The sequence below is a fragment of the Cottoperca gobio genome, chromosome 16 (assembly GCF_900634415.1).
Source record: "Cottoperca gobio chromosome 16, fCotGob3.1, whole genome shotgun sequence".
Taxonomy (NCBI): domain Eukaryota; kingdom Metazoa; phylum Chordata; class Actinopteri; order Perciformes; family Bovichtidae; genus Cottoperca; species Cottoperca gobio.
In genome coordinates this window covers 6,736,153-6,753,745 of record NC_041370.1, presented here as the reverse complement: position 1 = coordinate 6,753,745, position 17,593 = coordinate 6,736,153, and the positions used below count along the sequence as shown (strand labels likewise).

The 17,593-nt window shown below is 39.8% G+C and overlaps 2 protein-coding genes across 4 annotated transcripts; both read left to right on the top strand.

Annotated features, from left to right (window-relative positions):
- Window positions 1-488: 488 nt before the first annotated feature.
- On the top strand, window positions 489-5,881 carry LOC115021168 (lysosomal thioesterase PPT2-like). Its single transcript, XM_029451368.1, has 8 exons — window positions 489-882; window positions 1,504-1,657; window positions 3,372-3,467; window positions 3,770-3,877; window positions 4,001-4,084; window positions 4,170-4,254; window positions 4,782-4,836; window positions 4,965-5,881. Exons 1-8 carry the CDS (start codon window positions 730-732, stop codon window positions 5,106-5,108), a joined length of 879 nt encoding a protein of 292 aa, XP_029307228.1. The 5' UTR covers window positions 489-729; the 3' UTR covers window positions 5,109-5,881.
- A 1,019-nt stretch (window positions 5,882-6,900) lies between these two features.
- LOC115021354 (uncharacterized) lies at window positions 6,901-17,001 on the top strand. Of its 3 annotated transcripts, none has more exons than XM_029451756.1 (11): window positions 6,901-7,059; window positions 8,535-8,744; window positions 8,950-9,955; window positions 10,455-10,601; window positions 12,283-12,360; window positions 13,030-13,134; window positions 13,996-14,145; window positions 14,639-14,794; window positions 14,951-15,068; window positions 15,474-15,665; window positions 15,931-17,001. In XM_029451756.1, exons 3-9 carry the CDS (start codon window positions 9,473-9,475, stop codon window positions 14,990-14,992), a joined length of 1,161 nt encoding a protein of 386 aa, XP_029307616.1. In that variant the 5' UTR covers window positions 6,901-7,059; window positions 8,535-8,744; window positions 8,950-9,472; the 3' UTR covers window positions 14,993-15,068; window positions 15,474-15,665; window positions 15,931-17,001. The 3 variants fall into 3 exon arrangements, with proteins under 3 accessions (XP_029307616.1, XP_029307615.1, XP_029307617.1); XM_029451755.1 differs by having other exon boundaries at window positions 6,901-7,063; XM_029451757.1 differs by lacking the exon at window positions 6,901-7,059 and adding an exon at window positions 7,115-7,209.
- Window positions 17,002-17,593: the final 592 nt, after the last annotated feature.

Sequence of the window (17,593 nt, the reverse complement as noted above, 5' to 3'; positions counted from 1 at the left end):
TTTTATCCTAAACTATAATATATCATCATCATGTGTGTGCTGATTACATTTTGTATCAATAATCCGAAACTGCAAAGTAAGAAGTAACTAATAACAAAAGTTATCAACTACATTTAGTCGAGTAAAAAGTACAATATTTCCTTCGACACTGTAGTGTTTATTCAATGAAGCATAAAATGGTTAATACTCAAGTAAAGTACAAGGACCTCAAAATTGCATTTAAGTACAGGGCGGAGTTTGGCCAACTGGGTCCTAATTCAAGAATAATAATAATAATAATAATAATAATAATAATAATAATAATAATAATAATAATAATAATAATAATAATAATAATAATAATAATAATAATAATATTTTTACTCATCATCATTAATTTATTATTATTATCAGATGTAGCCTATATTAGAAGTAGCATTATCATACAATTTTAAATGATACTAATGTTACCAACGCTATAATAAGGATGTATGTCGGTGTCATAGCTGGCAGAGTCATCAGGAGCCTACCGAGAATCTCAAAACAGATGTGATCTGAAACACCACCTCACACTATGACATGATGAGTGATGAATAAGTGCGCTCGTGCTATCTATAAATCTACAAACAAAAGGTGAAAGAGATAGATCATTACTAATCAGGACTTTTAAAGTCATCATCACCTCGGGGCAAAAGTCTCCCTGCAATCCTGTCTCTCGACCCCTCTGTTCTCCTGAGACCCGGCAGAGAGATGAAGACTCCGCAGATTATCGGAGAATCACCGCTGCTGCTGCTGCTGCTGCTGACAGCAGTTTGCATTAACGGGTACAAGCCTGTCATCATCGTGCACGGACTTCTTGATGGTCCAAAACAGTTCAAAACGCTGTCTCTTTTCATAACCAAGGTAGGATATCTCAAAATCTATATCTCAAAACGCGTTAATATGTGAAAAGTGTTACATTTCGGGAGTGGAAGAAGATCCTAGAGTTTTCAAACTCAAGTAAAGTACAAGTACCTCACCATTGTGATGAAGTACTTGAGTTGCTTACTGATTAAAATATAATTTGGAAAAGAACAATGTAAATTTGGTCCATCTGTTTATGCATGTTATTTAAAGGAACTCTTTATTAACCTGATTGTCATATTTATATCATATTCTTTTCATATCACACTCAGCAGTGAGGCTTAATATTGACCACTCGAACCGTGTGAGCGGTCAAACCTCCCACCAAAGTATTCATTAACTATTTTGGATTTAGGTGACATTGCATATTATTCTGAAGGTAGTCAGATTTAAAGGTGAAGTGAAAATCAGCGATCAGTTTCGGTAAGTGTATCTGTTCCTTGTTATTTTCTCTTCTTCAAGATCGGTTCTATTTTCCTAGAAACTACTGGTATGAGCCCACATCTGATAGAGTTAGCTGATAACATTATCAGTAATCAGGCTGGTAGTTTGCAGTCAGTTAATTTAATCAGTGATTTGTGTTTTTGTTATTTCCTTTATTTTATTTTATTTTATTCCCAGGTGCATCCTGGCACCGAGGTGACGATAATTGACTTGTATGACGACCTGTGCAGCCTGAAGCCTTTGTGGCATCAGGTCCAAGGCTTCAGGAAAGCCTTCGACGCCATCGTGCAAAAGGCTCCTGATGGGGTCCATCTTCTCTGCTTCTCACAAGGTCACACAGACTCACACTGTATGCACACACCACTGCCATTCTTTAGCCTTGTAATAAAAACTCTTTAAGCATTTATCTTTGGCCATTTTGTGATGCAACGGCAGAGTGAACCTACAAATTAAAAGTGAATGCAAATGAAGAGTGAAGCCTCAGCGTCAGAGGTCAAATAACCTACCATTGAGTGACTCATAGACAATAAGTAGGGCCTTGACATCAATTTATATTTACCTGGAAGCCACTGCAGGGATCTTAGAATTGGAGATTTGTGTTCTCTCTTCTTGGTGTTTGTCTGTATTCTAGCGGCAGCATTTTAAATGAGTAGCAGCTGTCCAATGGTTTTGTTGGGTAGGCCAGTATGGAGCGCATTATTAGAAAATATAAGCGTGAATGTTTTTAAATTGAGCTATGTTTTTAGGATGTCAGAATGATGATTTTGTTACAGCTTTAATGTGGCTACTGAGATGTAAAGCCTTTTATGACTCCAGATGGAGCTGTGCAAAGTCTGATTGATTGCCACAAGTGATATCACTTGAGTCAGCCGGTCAGTTGGGGCTGAAGAGGGTCTGCAAGTTTGAGGGAAAGAAAACTGGGCGTGTGGAGTTAGATCTCTGCAGCCCGCTCCTTTTAATCTGTAGTCTCTATACCAATGTCACCCTAAAATATGCAATGTGTTTCAAACTGTAATTTATTTGAAGTATAAATGCATGAGACAAATGTAAATCAGCAGGTAAAGTTGACCGTCCACTAATTGCAGGATTGGGGTTCGATCCAAAGTGTCCTTGAGCGTGACACTGACGCCCAATTGCTCTCAATAGTTAGGTCAGGGCCCACCCTCATTTATATAAATAAGGTGTACAAAATAATAGAAACACCACTCACAAGGGTGTACTGGGTGTTTGTGTCTGTTGAAGGGTGCGTCCGCGTTTCCTCATTTACAGGTGCAGATAAAGGCACACGCGCGCGCACACACACACACACACACACACACACACACACACACACACACATACACACACACACACACACACACACACACACACACACACACACACACACACACACACACACACACACACACACACACACACTAAACTTGAGGAACAATGTCTATATACCAACTTTCACTTCCATATTTTTAGCGTCATGTGATATGTGCCCTTTTTGTTTTTACCTGAGTGGCTCCCAAAACTGAGGTTGGACATACAGCTGTGTACTCATGTATCTTTATGTAACTTTATGTCATTCAAATACCATCTCCTCCAAGGGGCTTTTTCACAGCAGACAGCTTCTTTCAACTTTTGACATTCAGGAGATTATCACCCAACAGTGATGATCTTTTTACCAGCCATGCTAGCGGTATGCCTCTATAGGTGGCAAGGTAGGTCAGTTCAGTCAGTCCACCACCATTAAAATATCTCAACAACTATTAGATCGATGTTATTCAATTTAATAGACAGATATCTCAAACATATTGGCACAAAATCTATTCAGATGACGACCAACTGAAGTGATCAAATGACTTTTCCTCAAATGTTTTCGGTAAAATGTCTCAACAACTGTTGCAAACTATTGGATTGCATTAAAATGTGGTATGTACAGGATGCATCTCTGCAGAGAGATTACATACGTATACGGATCACTGCATCAGATCTTATACTATGTACAGGTAGGTCAGAATTTGCTTGATGTTGTGTCTTCTCCTTTTCTCTCTCAGGTGGTCTAATTTGTCGAGCACTTCTCTCCATGGCTCCAGACCACAAAGTGCACACCTTCCTTTCTCTGTCATCGCCACAGGCCGGGCAGTATGGAGGTCAGAGAGCTTTATTTCACGTTTTAATCCTGTCTGTATAACCTTTGTCCTTCATGATGATTCATGACATTTTAGTCAGAAACTAATACATAGAAATGCCTTAGGACAGACCTTTTAAAAAAAATGTTTTATTTCATGTAGTCGGAAGTTACGTTGAACAACAACATCCGGCTATCTTGTATCAATTGTTGAGTGACTGAACAAATGAACTAAGCAGGGGGGAGGGTGTCCCTTTTTCTAAGTCTTGTCTGAGGGAAGGCCCAGTCAGACCTTGAAAACACCTGTCCTTGTTTACTCCACAGACACAGAGTACTTGAGGTGGGTATTTCCTGACTGCATAAAGAAGGAAGTGTTTCGTATTTGCTACAACAGAGTGGGACAGAAAGTGTCTATCTGCGACTACTGGAACGGTGAGAATGATGATTTGCAAAGCAGAACAATTGTACCTTAAACTGAGGAGAACGTGAATGGTATCGCATTCCCTCCTCAAAAGATACTTCAACAACACATATATATTTATCTTTTCTCCACAGACCCTCACCAAAGGTCCCGCTACCTGCGGAGCAACAGCTTTCTGTCGATACTTAACGGTGACAGACCTCACGTTCACATGACAGGTACTGTGTTGTCATCATGAGTTGTATACTTGTGGATGTACAGTACAAATGTAGAGTCATGCATTTCACCATTTTACTTCCTCAGCATGGAGGGAAAACTTCCTGCGCATCAAGAAGCTTGTGCTGATTGGAGGACCAGATGATGGCGTCATCACACCGTGGCAGTCCAGGTTTCAGCAGCGTTTTACATTTCATATTTTCACTGTTGATTCTCCTTCATTTAATGAGTCTGTGATAAATACTCCTAATTAATTAGTGGTGGATATAACAGCCTTCTTATCATATGTTCCTCATATTTATTTTCTCTTACAACAATAATATCACGAGTAGTGCTACTAAGTGGAAAATATTTAAATAATATCGCCTTATTTCTGGCTTTCTCCCTTCTACACAACTTCTCTTTAGGTATATTATTTGTTCTGAATTGACTTGCCTTGTTCAATAACAAACATGGAAAAAACTATATAATATTCCTAAATGTAGTGTTCATAGGATAAGCGTTTTGAGAAAACAAGAAGGTGGTCGGGAGCATTTCTTTTAGGATTATACTGACTTTTAATAACATACATTAAATGACTTAATTGACTTAAATATTTAGGATTAAGATAGAAAGAAAGAAAGAAAGGTTTGTGGTCGCAGTAGACTCTACTTCAGAGAACACTTTCCCTGAACTGATTGTTTCCTCTTTTCTACACAGCCACTTTGGATTCTATGACAGCAACGAAACCATTGTAGAAATGAGGAAACAGGAGGTAAGTTGCAAATGAATGCATGTATACTCCATTGTATTACTTCTATATCGACTGGAAGACAATCTGCATCTCTCTCCTCTGATTTTGTAATAACCCGTCCCGCTCTTCTTCTTCTCTCCCTTTGAAAGTTTTACATGAACGATACGTTTGGGCTGAAGATGCTGGACGCTCGTGGCGACTTGTTGATGTGCGTTCACTCTGGAGTGAAGCACGTTCAATGGCACTCAAACTACACAGTGTTCAGGAGCTGCATAGAGAAGTGGCTCAACTGAAAACAAACTCCCCTTCAGTGTGAGAGTGTTACTGCAAGGTATTATTAAACTGAAATATAGTATATGATCTAAACTATATTTCATTTGTATGATTTTTATGCAAGACAGTAACCATATAAACCAAAATCTTATTTTGTATTATATAGGAATTATTTTTTCTGCTATTTTCCTTTATGAAGGTGGGGACTGACAAGGTTTAAACATCTTAATATTGTTTCCATAATGGATTATTTCCTTATGAAAGATTCAAATGAGTTCAAATAACCAATGTTTAAATATTGGGAGTGCAGTTATATTTCCCTCCATTAACATATTAATTTCCCCCAATAAATATGCCAAATTGTGAAGCCTTTTGCTTCTAGGAAAGATTCATTAAATGGAAAATTCCAGCGTACATTTGTCTAATGAGAAATTATTACTTAAAGGTTTCAATGCTCCATTTTGTGTTGAGACTTTATATTAGAAACAGTTTTTAAATGTTGTAATCTGCTTGTTTTTATTTTCTTCTGAACAACTACACAGTCCTGCATTCTGAGTGCTTTGAAATTTCCTTTATAGAAACATCTCAAATGGTCCTTAAAACTTCAGGTAATAGTCTGAAGCTACACAATGAGCCACCGTTCACTGCCCCCTGGTGGACGGTTATGGTACTGTGGAGTCTTGTAAAGGGTGAATTCACAAAGCATCTCTCATGTAACTTGGTGTTAATCGATCCTTTAAGAATATCTGAAATGTTGTACTTTATATCTGTATTAAAGTATTTTGCAGGAACACCAATCTCTAAATGATTATTGCTACGTTTGTTTGTTTTCTTTTTTTGTAACTTTTTGTACATTTTGGTCACACCATATAACTTAAAGTCTGATTTTCAGTAAAGTTGTTCCTAAAGGCATCATCAGAAGTTTTTGATTGCTTTATGTGGCGCTAACATTAGAGACATGACATTTTTAACTGTTGATGATATTGTCAGAGGTGCTGATTTAACTTATTTTTGACACCAAGGTTTGTGTTGTTATTGTCGTATTGGACTACAGTCTATTGTAGAGATGCTCCATTTAAGTACAATAACACAAAATTAGAAGCACCTTTTAAATAAAATGATTCCAACAGTACCACAAAATGTTCAATAAAAATGAGCATAGCTATGTTTATTTTGTAATAATTCTTTGTCCCTGTAATATATATCTTTGAACAATTTCAGATTGTTCTATAGTTAGCCTGTTTATTGAAAGGTAAAGATGTTTATGCAGTGTGTAGGCTATATAAGGCTCACTTAGCCTCTGACTGTAGAGTATGGGCTACATGTTGACTCGTTTGTCCTTTACACATGATTAGATTAGCGCAGCGTAGGGTGCTAATAAATCAATTGAACTAATTGATTTCCATAATGAACTGAGTCATAGGAGTTGAGTAATGGATTGTGAGATAATAGAAACAAAGGGAATTTATCTAATCAGAAATTCCATTTTAAAAGTTGTAAACTGGAACATTAAAATGATGCGTACACATAAATGCATCTAGGTTATAATTTGAATTCAGTAATATAATAATAAACATTATTCTTAAATGATATGCAATGAGTACTTTTGGAAGTATATCTTGATGGTAACATTTTTGTACTTTCACTTAAGTAAGATTTATAATTCATAATTATAAAATAACAAGTGATAATTCTGAAGAAAGAAACCCCCTGGATGTGATGTGTGTGATGTGTCCACAGTGATACACATACTGTGTAATCAATAAAAAATAAATATTGTACTGTGCAGTGAGGAGGGACAACATGATCCCGGCCTCCCCTACTGTGTCAGTGTTGGCGGACCTCCTCCCTGCGCTCGCGCTGCTCCAAACAGGTATGAGCCATGACGGCAGCAAGGTGACACCCACCTCTCTTCCGCTGCTGCTCCGGTGTGGTGCAACGCGGCTCCAGCTCAGCTCCCGGTGGAGATTTGTATGTAAGAAACTTAACTTTACACTTAATTATGTGTGACTTGGCGTCGTTTATCTTTATGACACGACAATGAAGATTTCTTCCTCGCGTGTCAGACTTTTCAAACATTTTATCAGCGCGTGAAGCCCGGTGCGAGGGCTCAAACGCAACGTAAGACTTCCACAAATACGTTTATGTGCAAGCTAATTGTGTGTTTGTGAAGTGAAGTTTGAACTAAACCGCGGTGAATGCTTATTATATTCATGAAACACTCACTGCTCCGCTTTCACACGCTGACGTGACTTTCACATTGCACTTCAGTCGCTTAAAATAGAAAGAGTTACATGATAGTTGAACTGTTTCCCACTGGATGATGAAGCGTTTCCCTTTGGAAACATGTCGCATGCTGTTTGTGGTTCCTGGAAAAAAAGAAAAGGGAAAAAATGTCCTTAATTGTCTTGAAACAGTCAAAGGTCGTGGATACAGGCAATGTATCACGTTTATGTGTTTAGTTCACGGTTTCCGTTTGCACAAACATATTATCAAGTTATATTCATGCCACAAATTAGTGTTTGTGTTGTCTGAAATGGTTTAAAATCAGACGGTATATATTTGTGGGTTAAAATGTTTGAAGGATATCCCATATTTAACTTGTGAGAAGGGGAAAAGGTTCACGGAGAGACTGAATGTTGAAGAGAGTTTCATTCATCGACTGACTGAATTGACTGTCAGCGTGGCTGAAGGTCGACGTGTCCCGCCCTGTGGGAAGCTACAGTAAACACCCAGCAGCTGTGAGCTGCACTACACCAGCCAACACATCCATTCAGGGAAGAGATGCAACTAAATCACAAGTCAAAGCGCCAGGGAGACACTTGATGTCAAACTGGGTAGATTAGATGGCTCAATCAATCTTCTTTTTTTTTTTTTACCGGTTTTAATGTGAAGAGAGTTGAAAAATGTAAGTGTTTAACACTAATCACTGCCAGCTGTTGACTTAATTTAAGAAAATACTTTCCCTAACTTCTCTCCTATAATGAATGTTACAATGGAGTGGTTCTCAACCCAACAAAAGGCTCACAAGATCGATCTGCAGGCTCACTTTTCTAGTAATAATTCCCTTCTGCAAACTGCAACCGACAATTATTATTATAATCTACCAATAATGTTTTATCGGTTAATCGGTGAATAGAATGAGGAAATAGTTCCCATGCCAAACCCAGTGTGACTTCTTAAAATATCTGTTTCTGTTCCACCAAACATTATTTTTTTTAGTAATTTAGCATTTCTATTTTAAATGAAGTCACTCAGGTTGTTTAATTTGAATAATTCTAGAGGCCTAAGGAAGTAGAAAATATACAATATTTCACATAATTATCTTATTATATAGAAACACTGTATAGTTTAAAGCCCATAGTGTCTCTGTGAGGTGCTCACAGGATCACTCTCAGGTTCACTTCTTTAAACAGCATTCCTGTTTATTCTGCTTTAATTCACAGATAAATTCCAACATCCATCGGACATCCCTCTCTCCGCGATGTCCTCCAGAGGTAAACATGACTTGTGCCGAATGTGTGGCGGAGCTCTCAAGGGAAACCAAAGGCGGTGGCTGTTTGGGGGCCTAAACAAGAAGACTGGTCCGCCTCGGACCCCGACAAGTTCTCTGAGGGGAGGAAGTCTGTCCCGGTCCTCACAGAGCAGCCCCTGGGGTGAGTCTGGAGCATAAGGAAGTAAAGAAAAGTCTTTCAGGGTTTCCTGCGAATCCTTAATCTTAATTATTATTATTTTAAAATGCATTGAATTCACTCATCTAAAAATAAGGCTTTAATTGATATTAAAATGTCTTGAATCAATCTTTCAGAAGTAGTAAAAATGCTTCTGAATATGAAGTTAACTTGCTTTTACTCTTCACAGGCAGCACGTCATCTCTGTGTTCCTCAGCGTCTCTCTCCAAGTCGCAGTTATGCCTGAGCTCCCCGTCCAAAGGGATGGATCTGCTCTCGGTGTTGACTCACATACTGGGGCATTCTGTCCCACGAGGCAGCGGGCAGGGGGAGTTTGTGTGCGGGAAATGCATGTGCGTCCTCGAGCGGGTATTTAAGTTCGACTCGGTGATAGCCAGGGTGAGGGTCCTTTCCTCCGAGAGGCTTCAGAAGCTGATGCAGGAGAGGGACAAGATCAGACAGGGGGTGCGCCAAAGCTATTACCAGAGACACCCGCGGGACTTCCAGAGCAGGGGCAGCACCAGCGAGGAGGATGGAGATGCGGAGAAGGAGGGCTACAGGGAGATGCTCAAAGAGAATATGGCACTCTCAGAGTACGAGTGCTGGTCCGAGAAGTGGGACACGTGCCCGTATTTTACAAGAACGGGTAAAAGATGCAGAAAGGGCAAAGGATGTGAAGGCTGTGATTCTTTACGGGTGTCCTGACTCAGATTATGAGTCTGTTTGTGGGAATTCCTCGCCGTTTGCCTTTCCAACCCTTCTCCCCGTTGCCGTTGTCGCGGGACAAATCTCAGAGCATGCCCCTCCACTGGCAGAGGATGCCATCCTTCAGCTCCAGCCAGTCTTCACTGGCCGTGTCCACTCTCTCCTTACAAACGTCTTCCCGCACTGCGTCCATCCAGTCTCTGGACTCTCTTGATGGCAACGACCCGTTTGACTCGCTGGGTGTTCAGTCGGCCAACCTTGTGCTGAAGGAGCTGAGAAGTATTGAAGGGAAGCCGGTTTGTTCACCATCTGGCAGTAAGATCCCAGTTCTGGGCAGGAAGTACTCGGGAGAAGTTGGGGAGACGGCGTCACCCTCCGTGAACAGGGTACTGCACTTTGGGAATGTAGAGAACGGAGGGCAGGAAGTGGATGAAGAGGACGGGGATGTCCTATCAGAGCTGAGGGAAGAGTTCATGCCTCTTCATCGAGAAGTGAGTGTTTTCATTCCTGACTCAAAATGTACTGTATTGTGCTGTACTGTACTGTGCTGTGCTGTGCTGTGCTGTGCTGTGCTGTGTCACAAATGAAGGAAATTGAGTACATTTTTTTAAATTAAGTACATTTTTAAGCCCCAAATCTAGAACATATTTTTTCAGTCTACTAATCTAAGATGCAGTGCTGGATCGTCGATAATATAATTATGCACCGGTTACAATTTTTTAAGATTGCCCCATTTGTTAGGACAGAGGGGGGCAAAGGTTGCCTCCCGAAATATATATTTTTTAAATGTCCTACACTGACTGTATGCATAGTGAAGAACTCTAACCAGATGCTGTGTGTGCAGTAAATATTTACACAGTGTGCTGCAGTAGAGTAATCCGGGAGCAACTGAGGTCAATCCAACAAGATTAGAAACTACACATTTCACTTGTGTTTTTATGAAGTTATATCTCAACCTTACGTTTACTATGAAATAATTTGTCATTTCAGAGCACTACTGGCAAGGTTCACTACGCTGTCAGACACCTGCGAGGCCAGCTGGACCAAGCTTTGTCCCACATCAGGACCCTGGAGGCCGAGCTGAAACATGGGAGGAGCAAACAAACAGAGTCCAATGGATCAGAAGACTGGGCCCCTGTAAGTATTCAGTTTGTTCACTCACACACTCGCATAGCTTAGCATAAAGACCGCAAACAGCTCGCCTGGCTCCGTCCAAAAGTAACAAAACACGCCTACAGCACCTCTTATGCTCACTTACTTACGCTTACTAGGACACACTTTTTCAAGTCTGTCTGACAAAGTTAGTGTCCGGTGCCCAGATTGAAACAGGGTGTGCATGCTGTAAACCTCCTGGTCATAGTGGCCATCACACCGCTAATTGTAATTTGTACACTTTGTTTTGTTTATGGATTACCAAAAGAGATGCATCATGTTCATACTGAATGATAAAAAAGAAATGTTGGACAGGTTAAATATAAGTGGAGATGTCAGAAGTTGTGATGTAACAAACAGTTATTTTTACCTGCTGTCATAAGCGATAATTGCCTCCTTAACCTTTTTTTCTTTTACACAAGAAAAACAAGTTTATATCACAGCATCTCCTCAGTCACATGTCTAAACAGCTCCATAAACCACGATGGGAATGTTGACTGAGCACAAATATAATGTTATGAAAAGAATGGAGGGTGTACTGGGTGTTTGTGTCTGTTGAAGGGTGCGTCCGCGTTTCCTCATTTACAGGTGCAGATAAAGACACACACACACACACACACACACACACACACACACACACACACACACACACACGCACACAGACACAACCTCTCTCTGGAATCCTCCCCAACCGGTGGAGTTTGCCCAGGGCACACTATAGAGGATAGAGGATATCATTAAAAAGCACCTCAGCTGCTTTGTAGAGTCCACACGACAACGTTCCTCATTCTGAATATTAGCAATAGTTAATGTGAAATAGTTAGAAGTAGCAGCAGGTTTAAACATGAAGTGTTCAGTTCATGTATGAACAAATCTCTTTATGGATTTGTCAGCTCAGCTGCGATCCACAGGACGTTGGTATCTAATTTAAAGCTTATTCAAAAACAAACAACCATAACCTGTTAACGTTGTTGTGACGTGCTGAGCTCTTAACCTAGTTTTGTATTGAACTGAATGTGGCAGCTTGGGCTAACAGACTGAACGTACTACGTGCATTTGAACGGTTATGGGACTGCTTTTCTTGGGGGGGGGAAAAAGTAAATGAACAAGTGATTCGAATCTGCAAAATGATTTGTGACTTCCACCTCTGTTAAAGATGCATTGAGCATTTCTAGAAAGATATTGGGGGGAAATTAGTTACGCTTATTTTCATTTCATCTTTGGACATTTTTTCAGGTTTAATCTTTGAAATGTTAATTAAACAGTAGTGAAAAATCATCACATATCCAAAGAGATATTTTCAAGTTGCTGCAATTAATTGCTTAATTTACAAAAGATATCTGCTACAATCTTTGTAACTAATTAGCCTTTTAAGTAATTTATAAAACCAAAACATCTGATGGTTTCTAAAATGGAAGAATTTGGTTTTTTTGGAGTTACATTATAGTAAATGTAATATATTTGTGTTTTATGCTGTTTGTTGGACAACACAAGAACATTTGATGACACTGTGATTCACTGATTTCTGGCGTTTTGAATAATTATTAGTTGCAGCACCTAAACCCTGGCCTTATTTTCCTGGCCCTACTCCAGAATCTTTTCATTCATTTACGCAGTTTGCCTTTTTAAAAGAAACCATCGTCATTTGTTCTCTTCTTTCCTACAGTTGGTCCAGGAGGAAGGTGGCAGCTCCCTGCTGCAGAGCCTCGGTCACTCCCTGCACAGCCGGGAGCGTCTGATCCAGGTGGGTGAGGGATGAGGCGAGACAGGACTCAGTCATGCACACAGCAGTGGGAGCTTCCTCTGCTGCCGGAGCTCGAGCTCAAAGCTCACAGGAATGTTGTTTGTCTCTGAAGTCACCGAACGCCCTTAAAGTGACAGTGCCAAAACTGAATTCACTTTGTCTGTTTGGACATTGTATCAGCGTCACTGACGTATGTTGGCTGCTTTTATTTTTAGCTACTGATTAACAGGACTTTTTGCACTCTTTGTAAGTCACGCTGGATGAGTGATAACTAAATAGCTAAAGCATTCAGGACATATCAGAAAGACTGCCAAAGACTTTGCTTGACTGGATTACAGCCTATTAAAGATGATCAATAAGTGACTATAACAAACTCCCTGGTGCACTTTTACCTGTGGTTTTGTGTTGTGCCACACTAATAACTTTTCATTTTCAAATATGTTTATCTGTGACATGAAGTCGATGAGAAGATCAATGCCACATTCATATGTGTTTGTTAAATGTGAAGCCTCAGCCTGCAGCTAGTTAGCTTAGCTTAGTTTAGCGTAAAGACTGGAAACAGGGGTAAATGGCTAGCCCGTCTGTTCAAACGTAAGTGGTTTCTCCCTAACAGTGCTGATAGATGAGTGTGTTTGTGTACTAAGCTGACAGATGTTTCCTCTTTTCCAGGAGTGTATGGGTCTGATCAGAAGACTGTGTGTGGAGAAGGGAGCAGGGACTGAGCTGGCCGACAGGCTGACTGAGAATCTGAAGGAAACTCAATCGGTCAACAAGGTTAGAGCTGACTCTGTCCTTTTCCATCCTGATTATTGACATGCTTCATGTTGGGTCTGCTTATGATGACACATATTACCCACTCAATGAAGCACAGCGGTTATCAGTATGAGCAGACATACTTTGACTGATAGAATCAGACTCAATGCTGCTCTTCCTGAAGGCTTTTGTATTAGCAGTGCAGGTCTTGCAAATGTTACGTGTTCTGTTTTACCTCAGGCCTGCAGGAAGTTTTACCAGTCTAGCAGTAACATGTCTGCAATTTCCTCAGGCTTTATGTAAAAAAAAACTATGGCTTAAATTACACACTGTATTTTGAACTAACTTAATAGTTTCTGTATTGTTTCATGCAGTTATTGACAAGTTTTAGTGTTCACACAGGAACCTGACTTGTTTTTAGATGGACTTGAACAATTGCACATTAAAAATCTCTTTCCATGCATTTTCTTCTTCCAAGTTGTGTTATTTTGTTATTTATATCATTAGAAATGATTGTTGTATAGTACTGGGAATTACTTAAACGACAACAGATTCTTGGCCATATCGTCGTTACTGGTTTCCCGTCACACCTTTTTTATATTTTGGCCGGTATGATTGTGAAATGAGTATTAGATTGCATTCTGTGTGGTTTTAAAAAAAATTAATTGTCTGACCAATAGTCCAAAACGGTTGACAATGATAATGAAGCGAGAAAAGCAGCAATTAGAAAAGCAGGAAGTAGTTTTGCTTGAAAATGTACTTATCAAAAGAGTTAGTGATGGCTTTTCTGTCGCTCAATTAATCGACTAATTGTTTCAGCTCTACAGACATTGTTCTTCTAAATAAGACGTCCTAAACGCAGACATGTTTTCTGATCCGCAGGCTGCCCTGCAGACTTTGAGGTTCGAAATCACTGGGAAGGAGAAGAGCATGGAGAAAGAGATCGAGGCACTGAGGAAGGCTGGAAAAGACAGAGAGAGAGACCTCGACACGCTCAACACCGTGCTGCAGTGCAACCAGGATATTATCAATGTACGCGCACACACGCACACACGCACACAGAAACCAGGGATGGAATTGCATGCATTGTAGTTCAAACACGCATACATTCAACATTCAGGCACTAAGGCGGTGTATACCCATCATGTCAATGGAAGCATTCAGTTGCCACCATGACTCCCCATACAAATGATTTTTACACAAATGCATTTAGAAAATTATAATATTTATTAAATAACTGAACAAAACTGTGCAATGAAGTATTATTTGTGCAGTGTTATTTAAAAAAAATCACTTGGTGGGATTGGCTGCGAGTAAAACTGTACAAATAGTCTTTTTTTCTAGATCTGGGATAATCATTGAATTTGACTGGAGAAGTTTCAATACTACTTGATACTGGGTTATTTTGGTGTGTACTAAATACACAGCCCTATCAGGCACTGTGTCTATTTGTACTTTGTCCCATGCACTGTTAATTCTACATGTAGTTTTATTTAAATAAACCTGCATTGTGTCCCTGTTCCAGGACCTGCGAGTGGCTCTGGGGGAGAAGGAGCGACTGCTGAAGGAGGTGGGGAAAGAGAGGGAGGTGTGGAGACAGAGGGACCGGGCCCTTGCGTCTGTCCTGCAGGAGAAGGAGGCTCTAATCCAGGAGCTGCAGAGCGGTCACAAAGCTGTGCAGGTGTGTACAAGAGTGTAATTTCTGCCTCTGGGGTTGGGGTGGTGGTATGGCTCCCTTACTTTTCAAAGGGATATAAAATTACATAAGTGTCCATTTAAAAAATGTTTGTTATTGAATAAGGGAAGCTGTTACTCACAACATGTCCTTTACCTCCAGGCTCTCTCTGACTCTGTGACTGGTCAGGGGTTGGACTGGTGAGGGAAATGGCGCCACCTTGTGCAAGGAGGTCACCAAACTCACCACAGCCCTGCAGGAGTACCAGGACATGGTGCAGGTGAGATATCACCATGAGAAGAGCGTTTGAAAGTTTTATACATTTAAGAGAAATCCGATGGGGAAAAAAAGCTGCCTTCTCATTGTGAGTTGAGAATCTTTTTCACCTGCAACTTCTTGAAAACACTTTTTTATAGATTATTTACACTTTGATATTCGAGAACTTAAAGAATGGTATAGAGTAGAGCTGAAACAATTAGTTGGTTAATCAAATAATCATCAACCATTTTGATAATCGAGCTACAGAAAATCAAATCACTTCTAACATAAGGTGGTGTGAGTGGAGAGGGACCCTCCAAACCACCAGGACGGGGCAGGTCTCATAACCACTCAAACAAGAACTTCCAACGCTGAAAGACAAAAGACACAAGTAACTCAGCCTTTCTTATTATTCCTTTTTCACCAGAATCAGCAGGAGAGTCACAGTCAGACGGTGTCCTCTCTGACGGATCAACTCAGAAACACTCTGCGGGAGCTGCGGGAGACAGAGAAGCAGAAGAAGGAGGCCGATAGATCCTGGCAGAACAGCAGAGAGGACCGAGAGAGAGAGGAGAGGAAACTGAGGGACAGCCTGGAGAAGAGAGACAAACTCATAGAGGTACAGTGCAGGAATCTGATGCTTGTCGTAGCAATATTCACTGCGTGCATGTCGCTAAGTAACACATCATTGTTGTTAGTTCAACACCAGAGTTTTATATACTGTAGACCACAGAGCCATATCAACTGTGAGTGTAAATAACTCCCAAAACTCAGAAAATATTGGTATTGTAACACTGAAATGTTATGTACAAATCATAACCCAATCCATGTTCAGCTCCCAAAATAAATAATAAATAAATACAATTTTTTTTCTTCCAACGTAGCAAATCCTGTTGGATGCTGAGGAGCAGGACCATCTGTTCAGAGAGCTGCAGCAGAACCTGCAGAACAAACGTGAACCTCTGACCGCCATCAAACACACACTGTGATCCAGGACGACTACTGTACTGACGAGATGCAAGCTAATTGCTAATTGCACAGAGACGGAAGATTACTTTTGCACTTTCTGCACCACCTTTTTGCCTCTCTAGCATATTTATCGTGGTGTACATTAAGTCCTATTTATATTTATCTTTCTACATTTTTGAGGTTTGCATTTGCAGACCTGGCAATTTTTCCACAATTGCTACTTGACTGACTCTCGAGAGTGAATCAGTCATTTCAGACTTAAGAGAGTCGGACTGATTGTTTTCAGTTAGGAGAGATGTCAAGTCCAGCTTTTTATAGCTGGATGTTTAATACTTGATTTTAAAGAAATCCCCAGATTACTGTATTTAGTTAATTGTTGAATGTAATGGGTCTAATGGTCAGGCAGTGATTAGATTTCATGCAGTGGGTTTGTTGATGCAAACCTTTCTGAACGGTATGATTGTTAGTGGATCGGAGTAACATTTATTATGTCCTTTAGGACATTAGCAGGTACAATATTGCTTTAAATTCCGAATTAACCTCCCTATGAAGCTTTTTCTAGTGTCTTTTATTGTGTTTGTCTCTTCACCTTTTCGGTACAGCGGAACTGTCATTATTTTGTTTACAGTGCAAGCTTAGCACTTGTGGAGGGGAATAGATGGGACCAAAATAATATTTTTAACAGCTTTCATTTTCTATTTTTATAGCCTGCGGCTTATTTTTTTGTTTCATTCATGTATCTTCTATGTTTACATGTATTGCTACTCTGGGACTTATTACTGGAGACATTTTCTTTCTTTTAACTCAAGAGAATTAAACACTCTGATCCAAATGACTGATGTCTACAGATGCTGTTATTCATGCATGCCTGGGGATGTTGCTGGTTCAGAAGTGTTTTTTTCCAAATTCTGTATTCCCATTAGAAAAGTTTTATTTGAATGATTTATTAAATGTTAATTGCCATATAAACACAAGACTCTCTCAGATATTTTGAGGATCATATATGTTTGTTACGACCATCATTTCAAATGAACCTGAACATTTATGTGATGATTTAGGCTTTTTATTCTGCATTTCTCCTATTTCATTGTATTTATTTATTATAATGGCATCTTCATTCATCCAAAAGACAAGAGTTGTTGAATTTGAATTTATTTTTGAAAGTCTTAAGTAAATTGATTTTAAAATGCAGATTATCTGCTATTTTTATTTTTACAATCCGTTAGTGTGAGTAAACTCTTTATTGGATGTTCCTTACCGAAATGCACATTGGGAGTTGTAGTTGCAATCACCTTTTTTGAGGTTTTATGTACACTGGCTTGTAGCTTTTTGACTTTCTTTAAAAAAACACTTGAAACAATCTTTAGTAGTGATGATTCAGCCCGGAGAGTTTCATGTTGATCTGACCTGTAGATGTGCTACAACTGAGTCGTAACATTGTCGATGGGGATGTGAAAGCCGGTGTTGAGTGACAGTGCCCCCTGTCTGCTCGCTGTCCAATCACCAAATGGCTTTGAGTTTCTAGTTACTTGAGGAACTGTTGCTATGGAGCTCAAACTTCAAAACTTCCCACAAAGT

What these genes read in the sequence shown, in the direction of transcription:
- LOC115021354 (XM_029451756.1), top strand. Translation starts at nt 9,473, where the DNA reads ATGAGTCTGTTTGTGGGAATTCCTCGCCGTTTGCCTTTCCAACCCTTC. An exon ending in TCATGCCTCTTCATCGAGAA is followed by an intron (nt 9,956 to 10,454) that starts GTGAGTGTTTTC and finishes TTGTCATTTCAG; the next exon opens with AGCACTACTGGCAAGGTTCA. An exon ending in GCGGTCACAAAGCTGTGCAG is followed by an intron (nt 14,795 to 14,950) that starts GTGTGTACAAGA and finishes CTTTACCTCCAG; the next exon opens with GCTCTCTCTGACTCTGTGAC.
- LOC115021168 (XM_029451368.1), top strand. Translation starts at nt 730, where the DNA reads ATGAAGACTCCGCAGATTATCGGAGAATCACCGCTGCTGCTGCTGCTG. An exon ending in ACAGGCCGGGCAGTATGGAG is followed by an intron (nt 3,468 to 3,769) that starts GTCAGAGAGCTT and finishes TTTACTCCACAG; the next exon opens with ACACAGAGTACTTGAGGTGG. An exon ending in TATCTGCGACTACTGGAACG is followed by an intron (nt 3,878 to 4,000) that starts GTGAGAATGATG and finishes TTTTCTCCACAG; the next exon opens with ACCCTCACCAAAGGTCCCGC.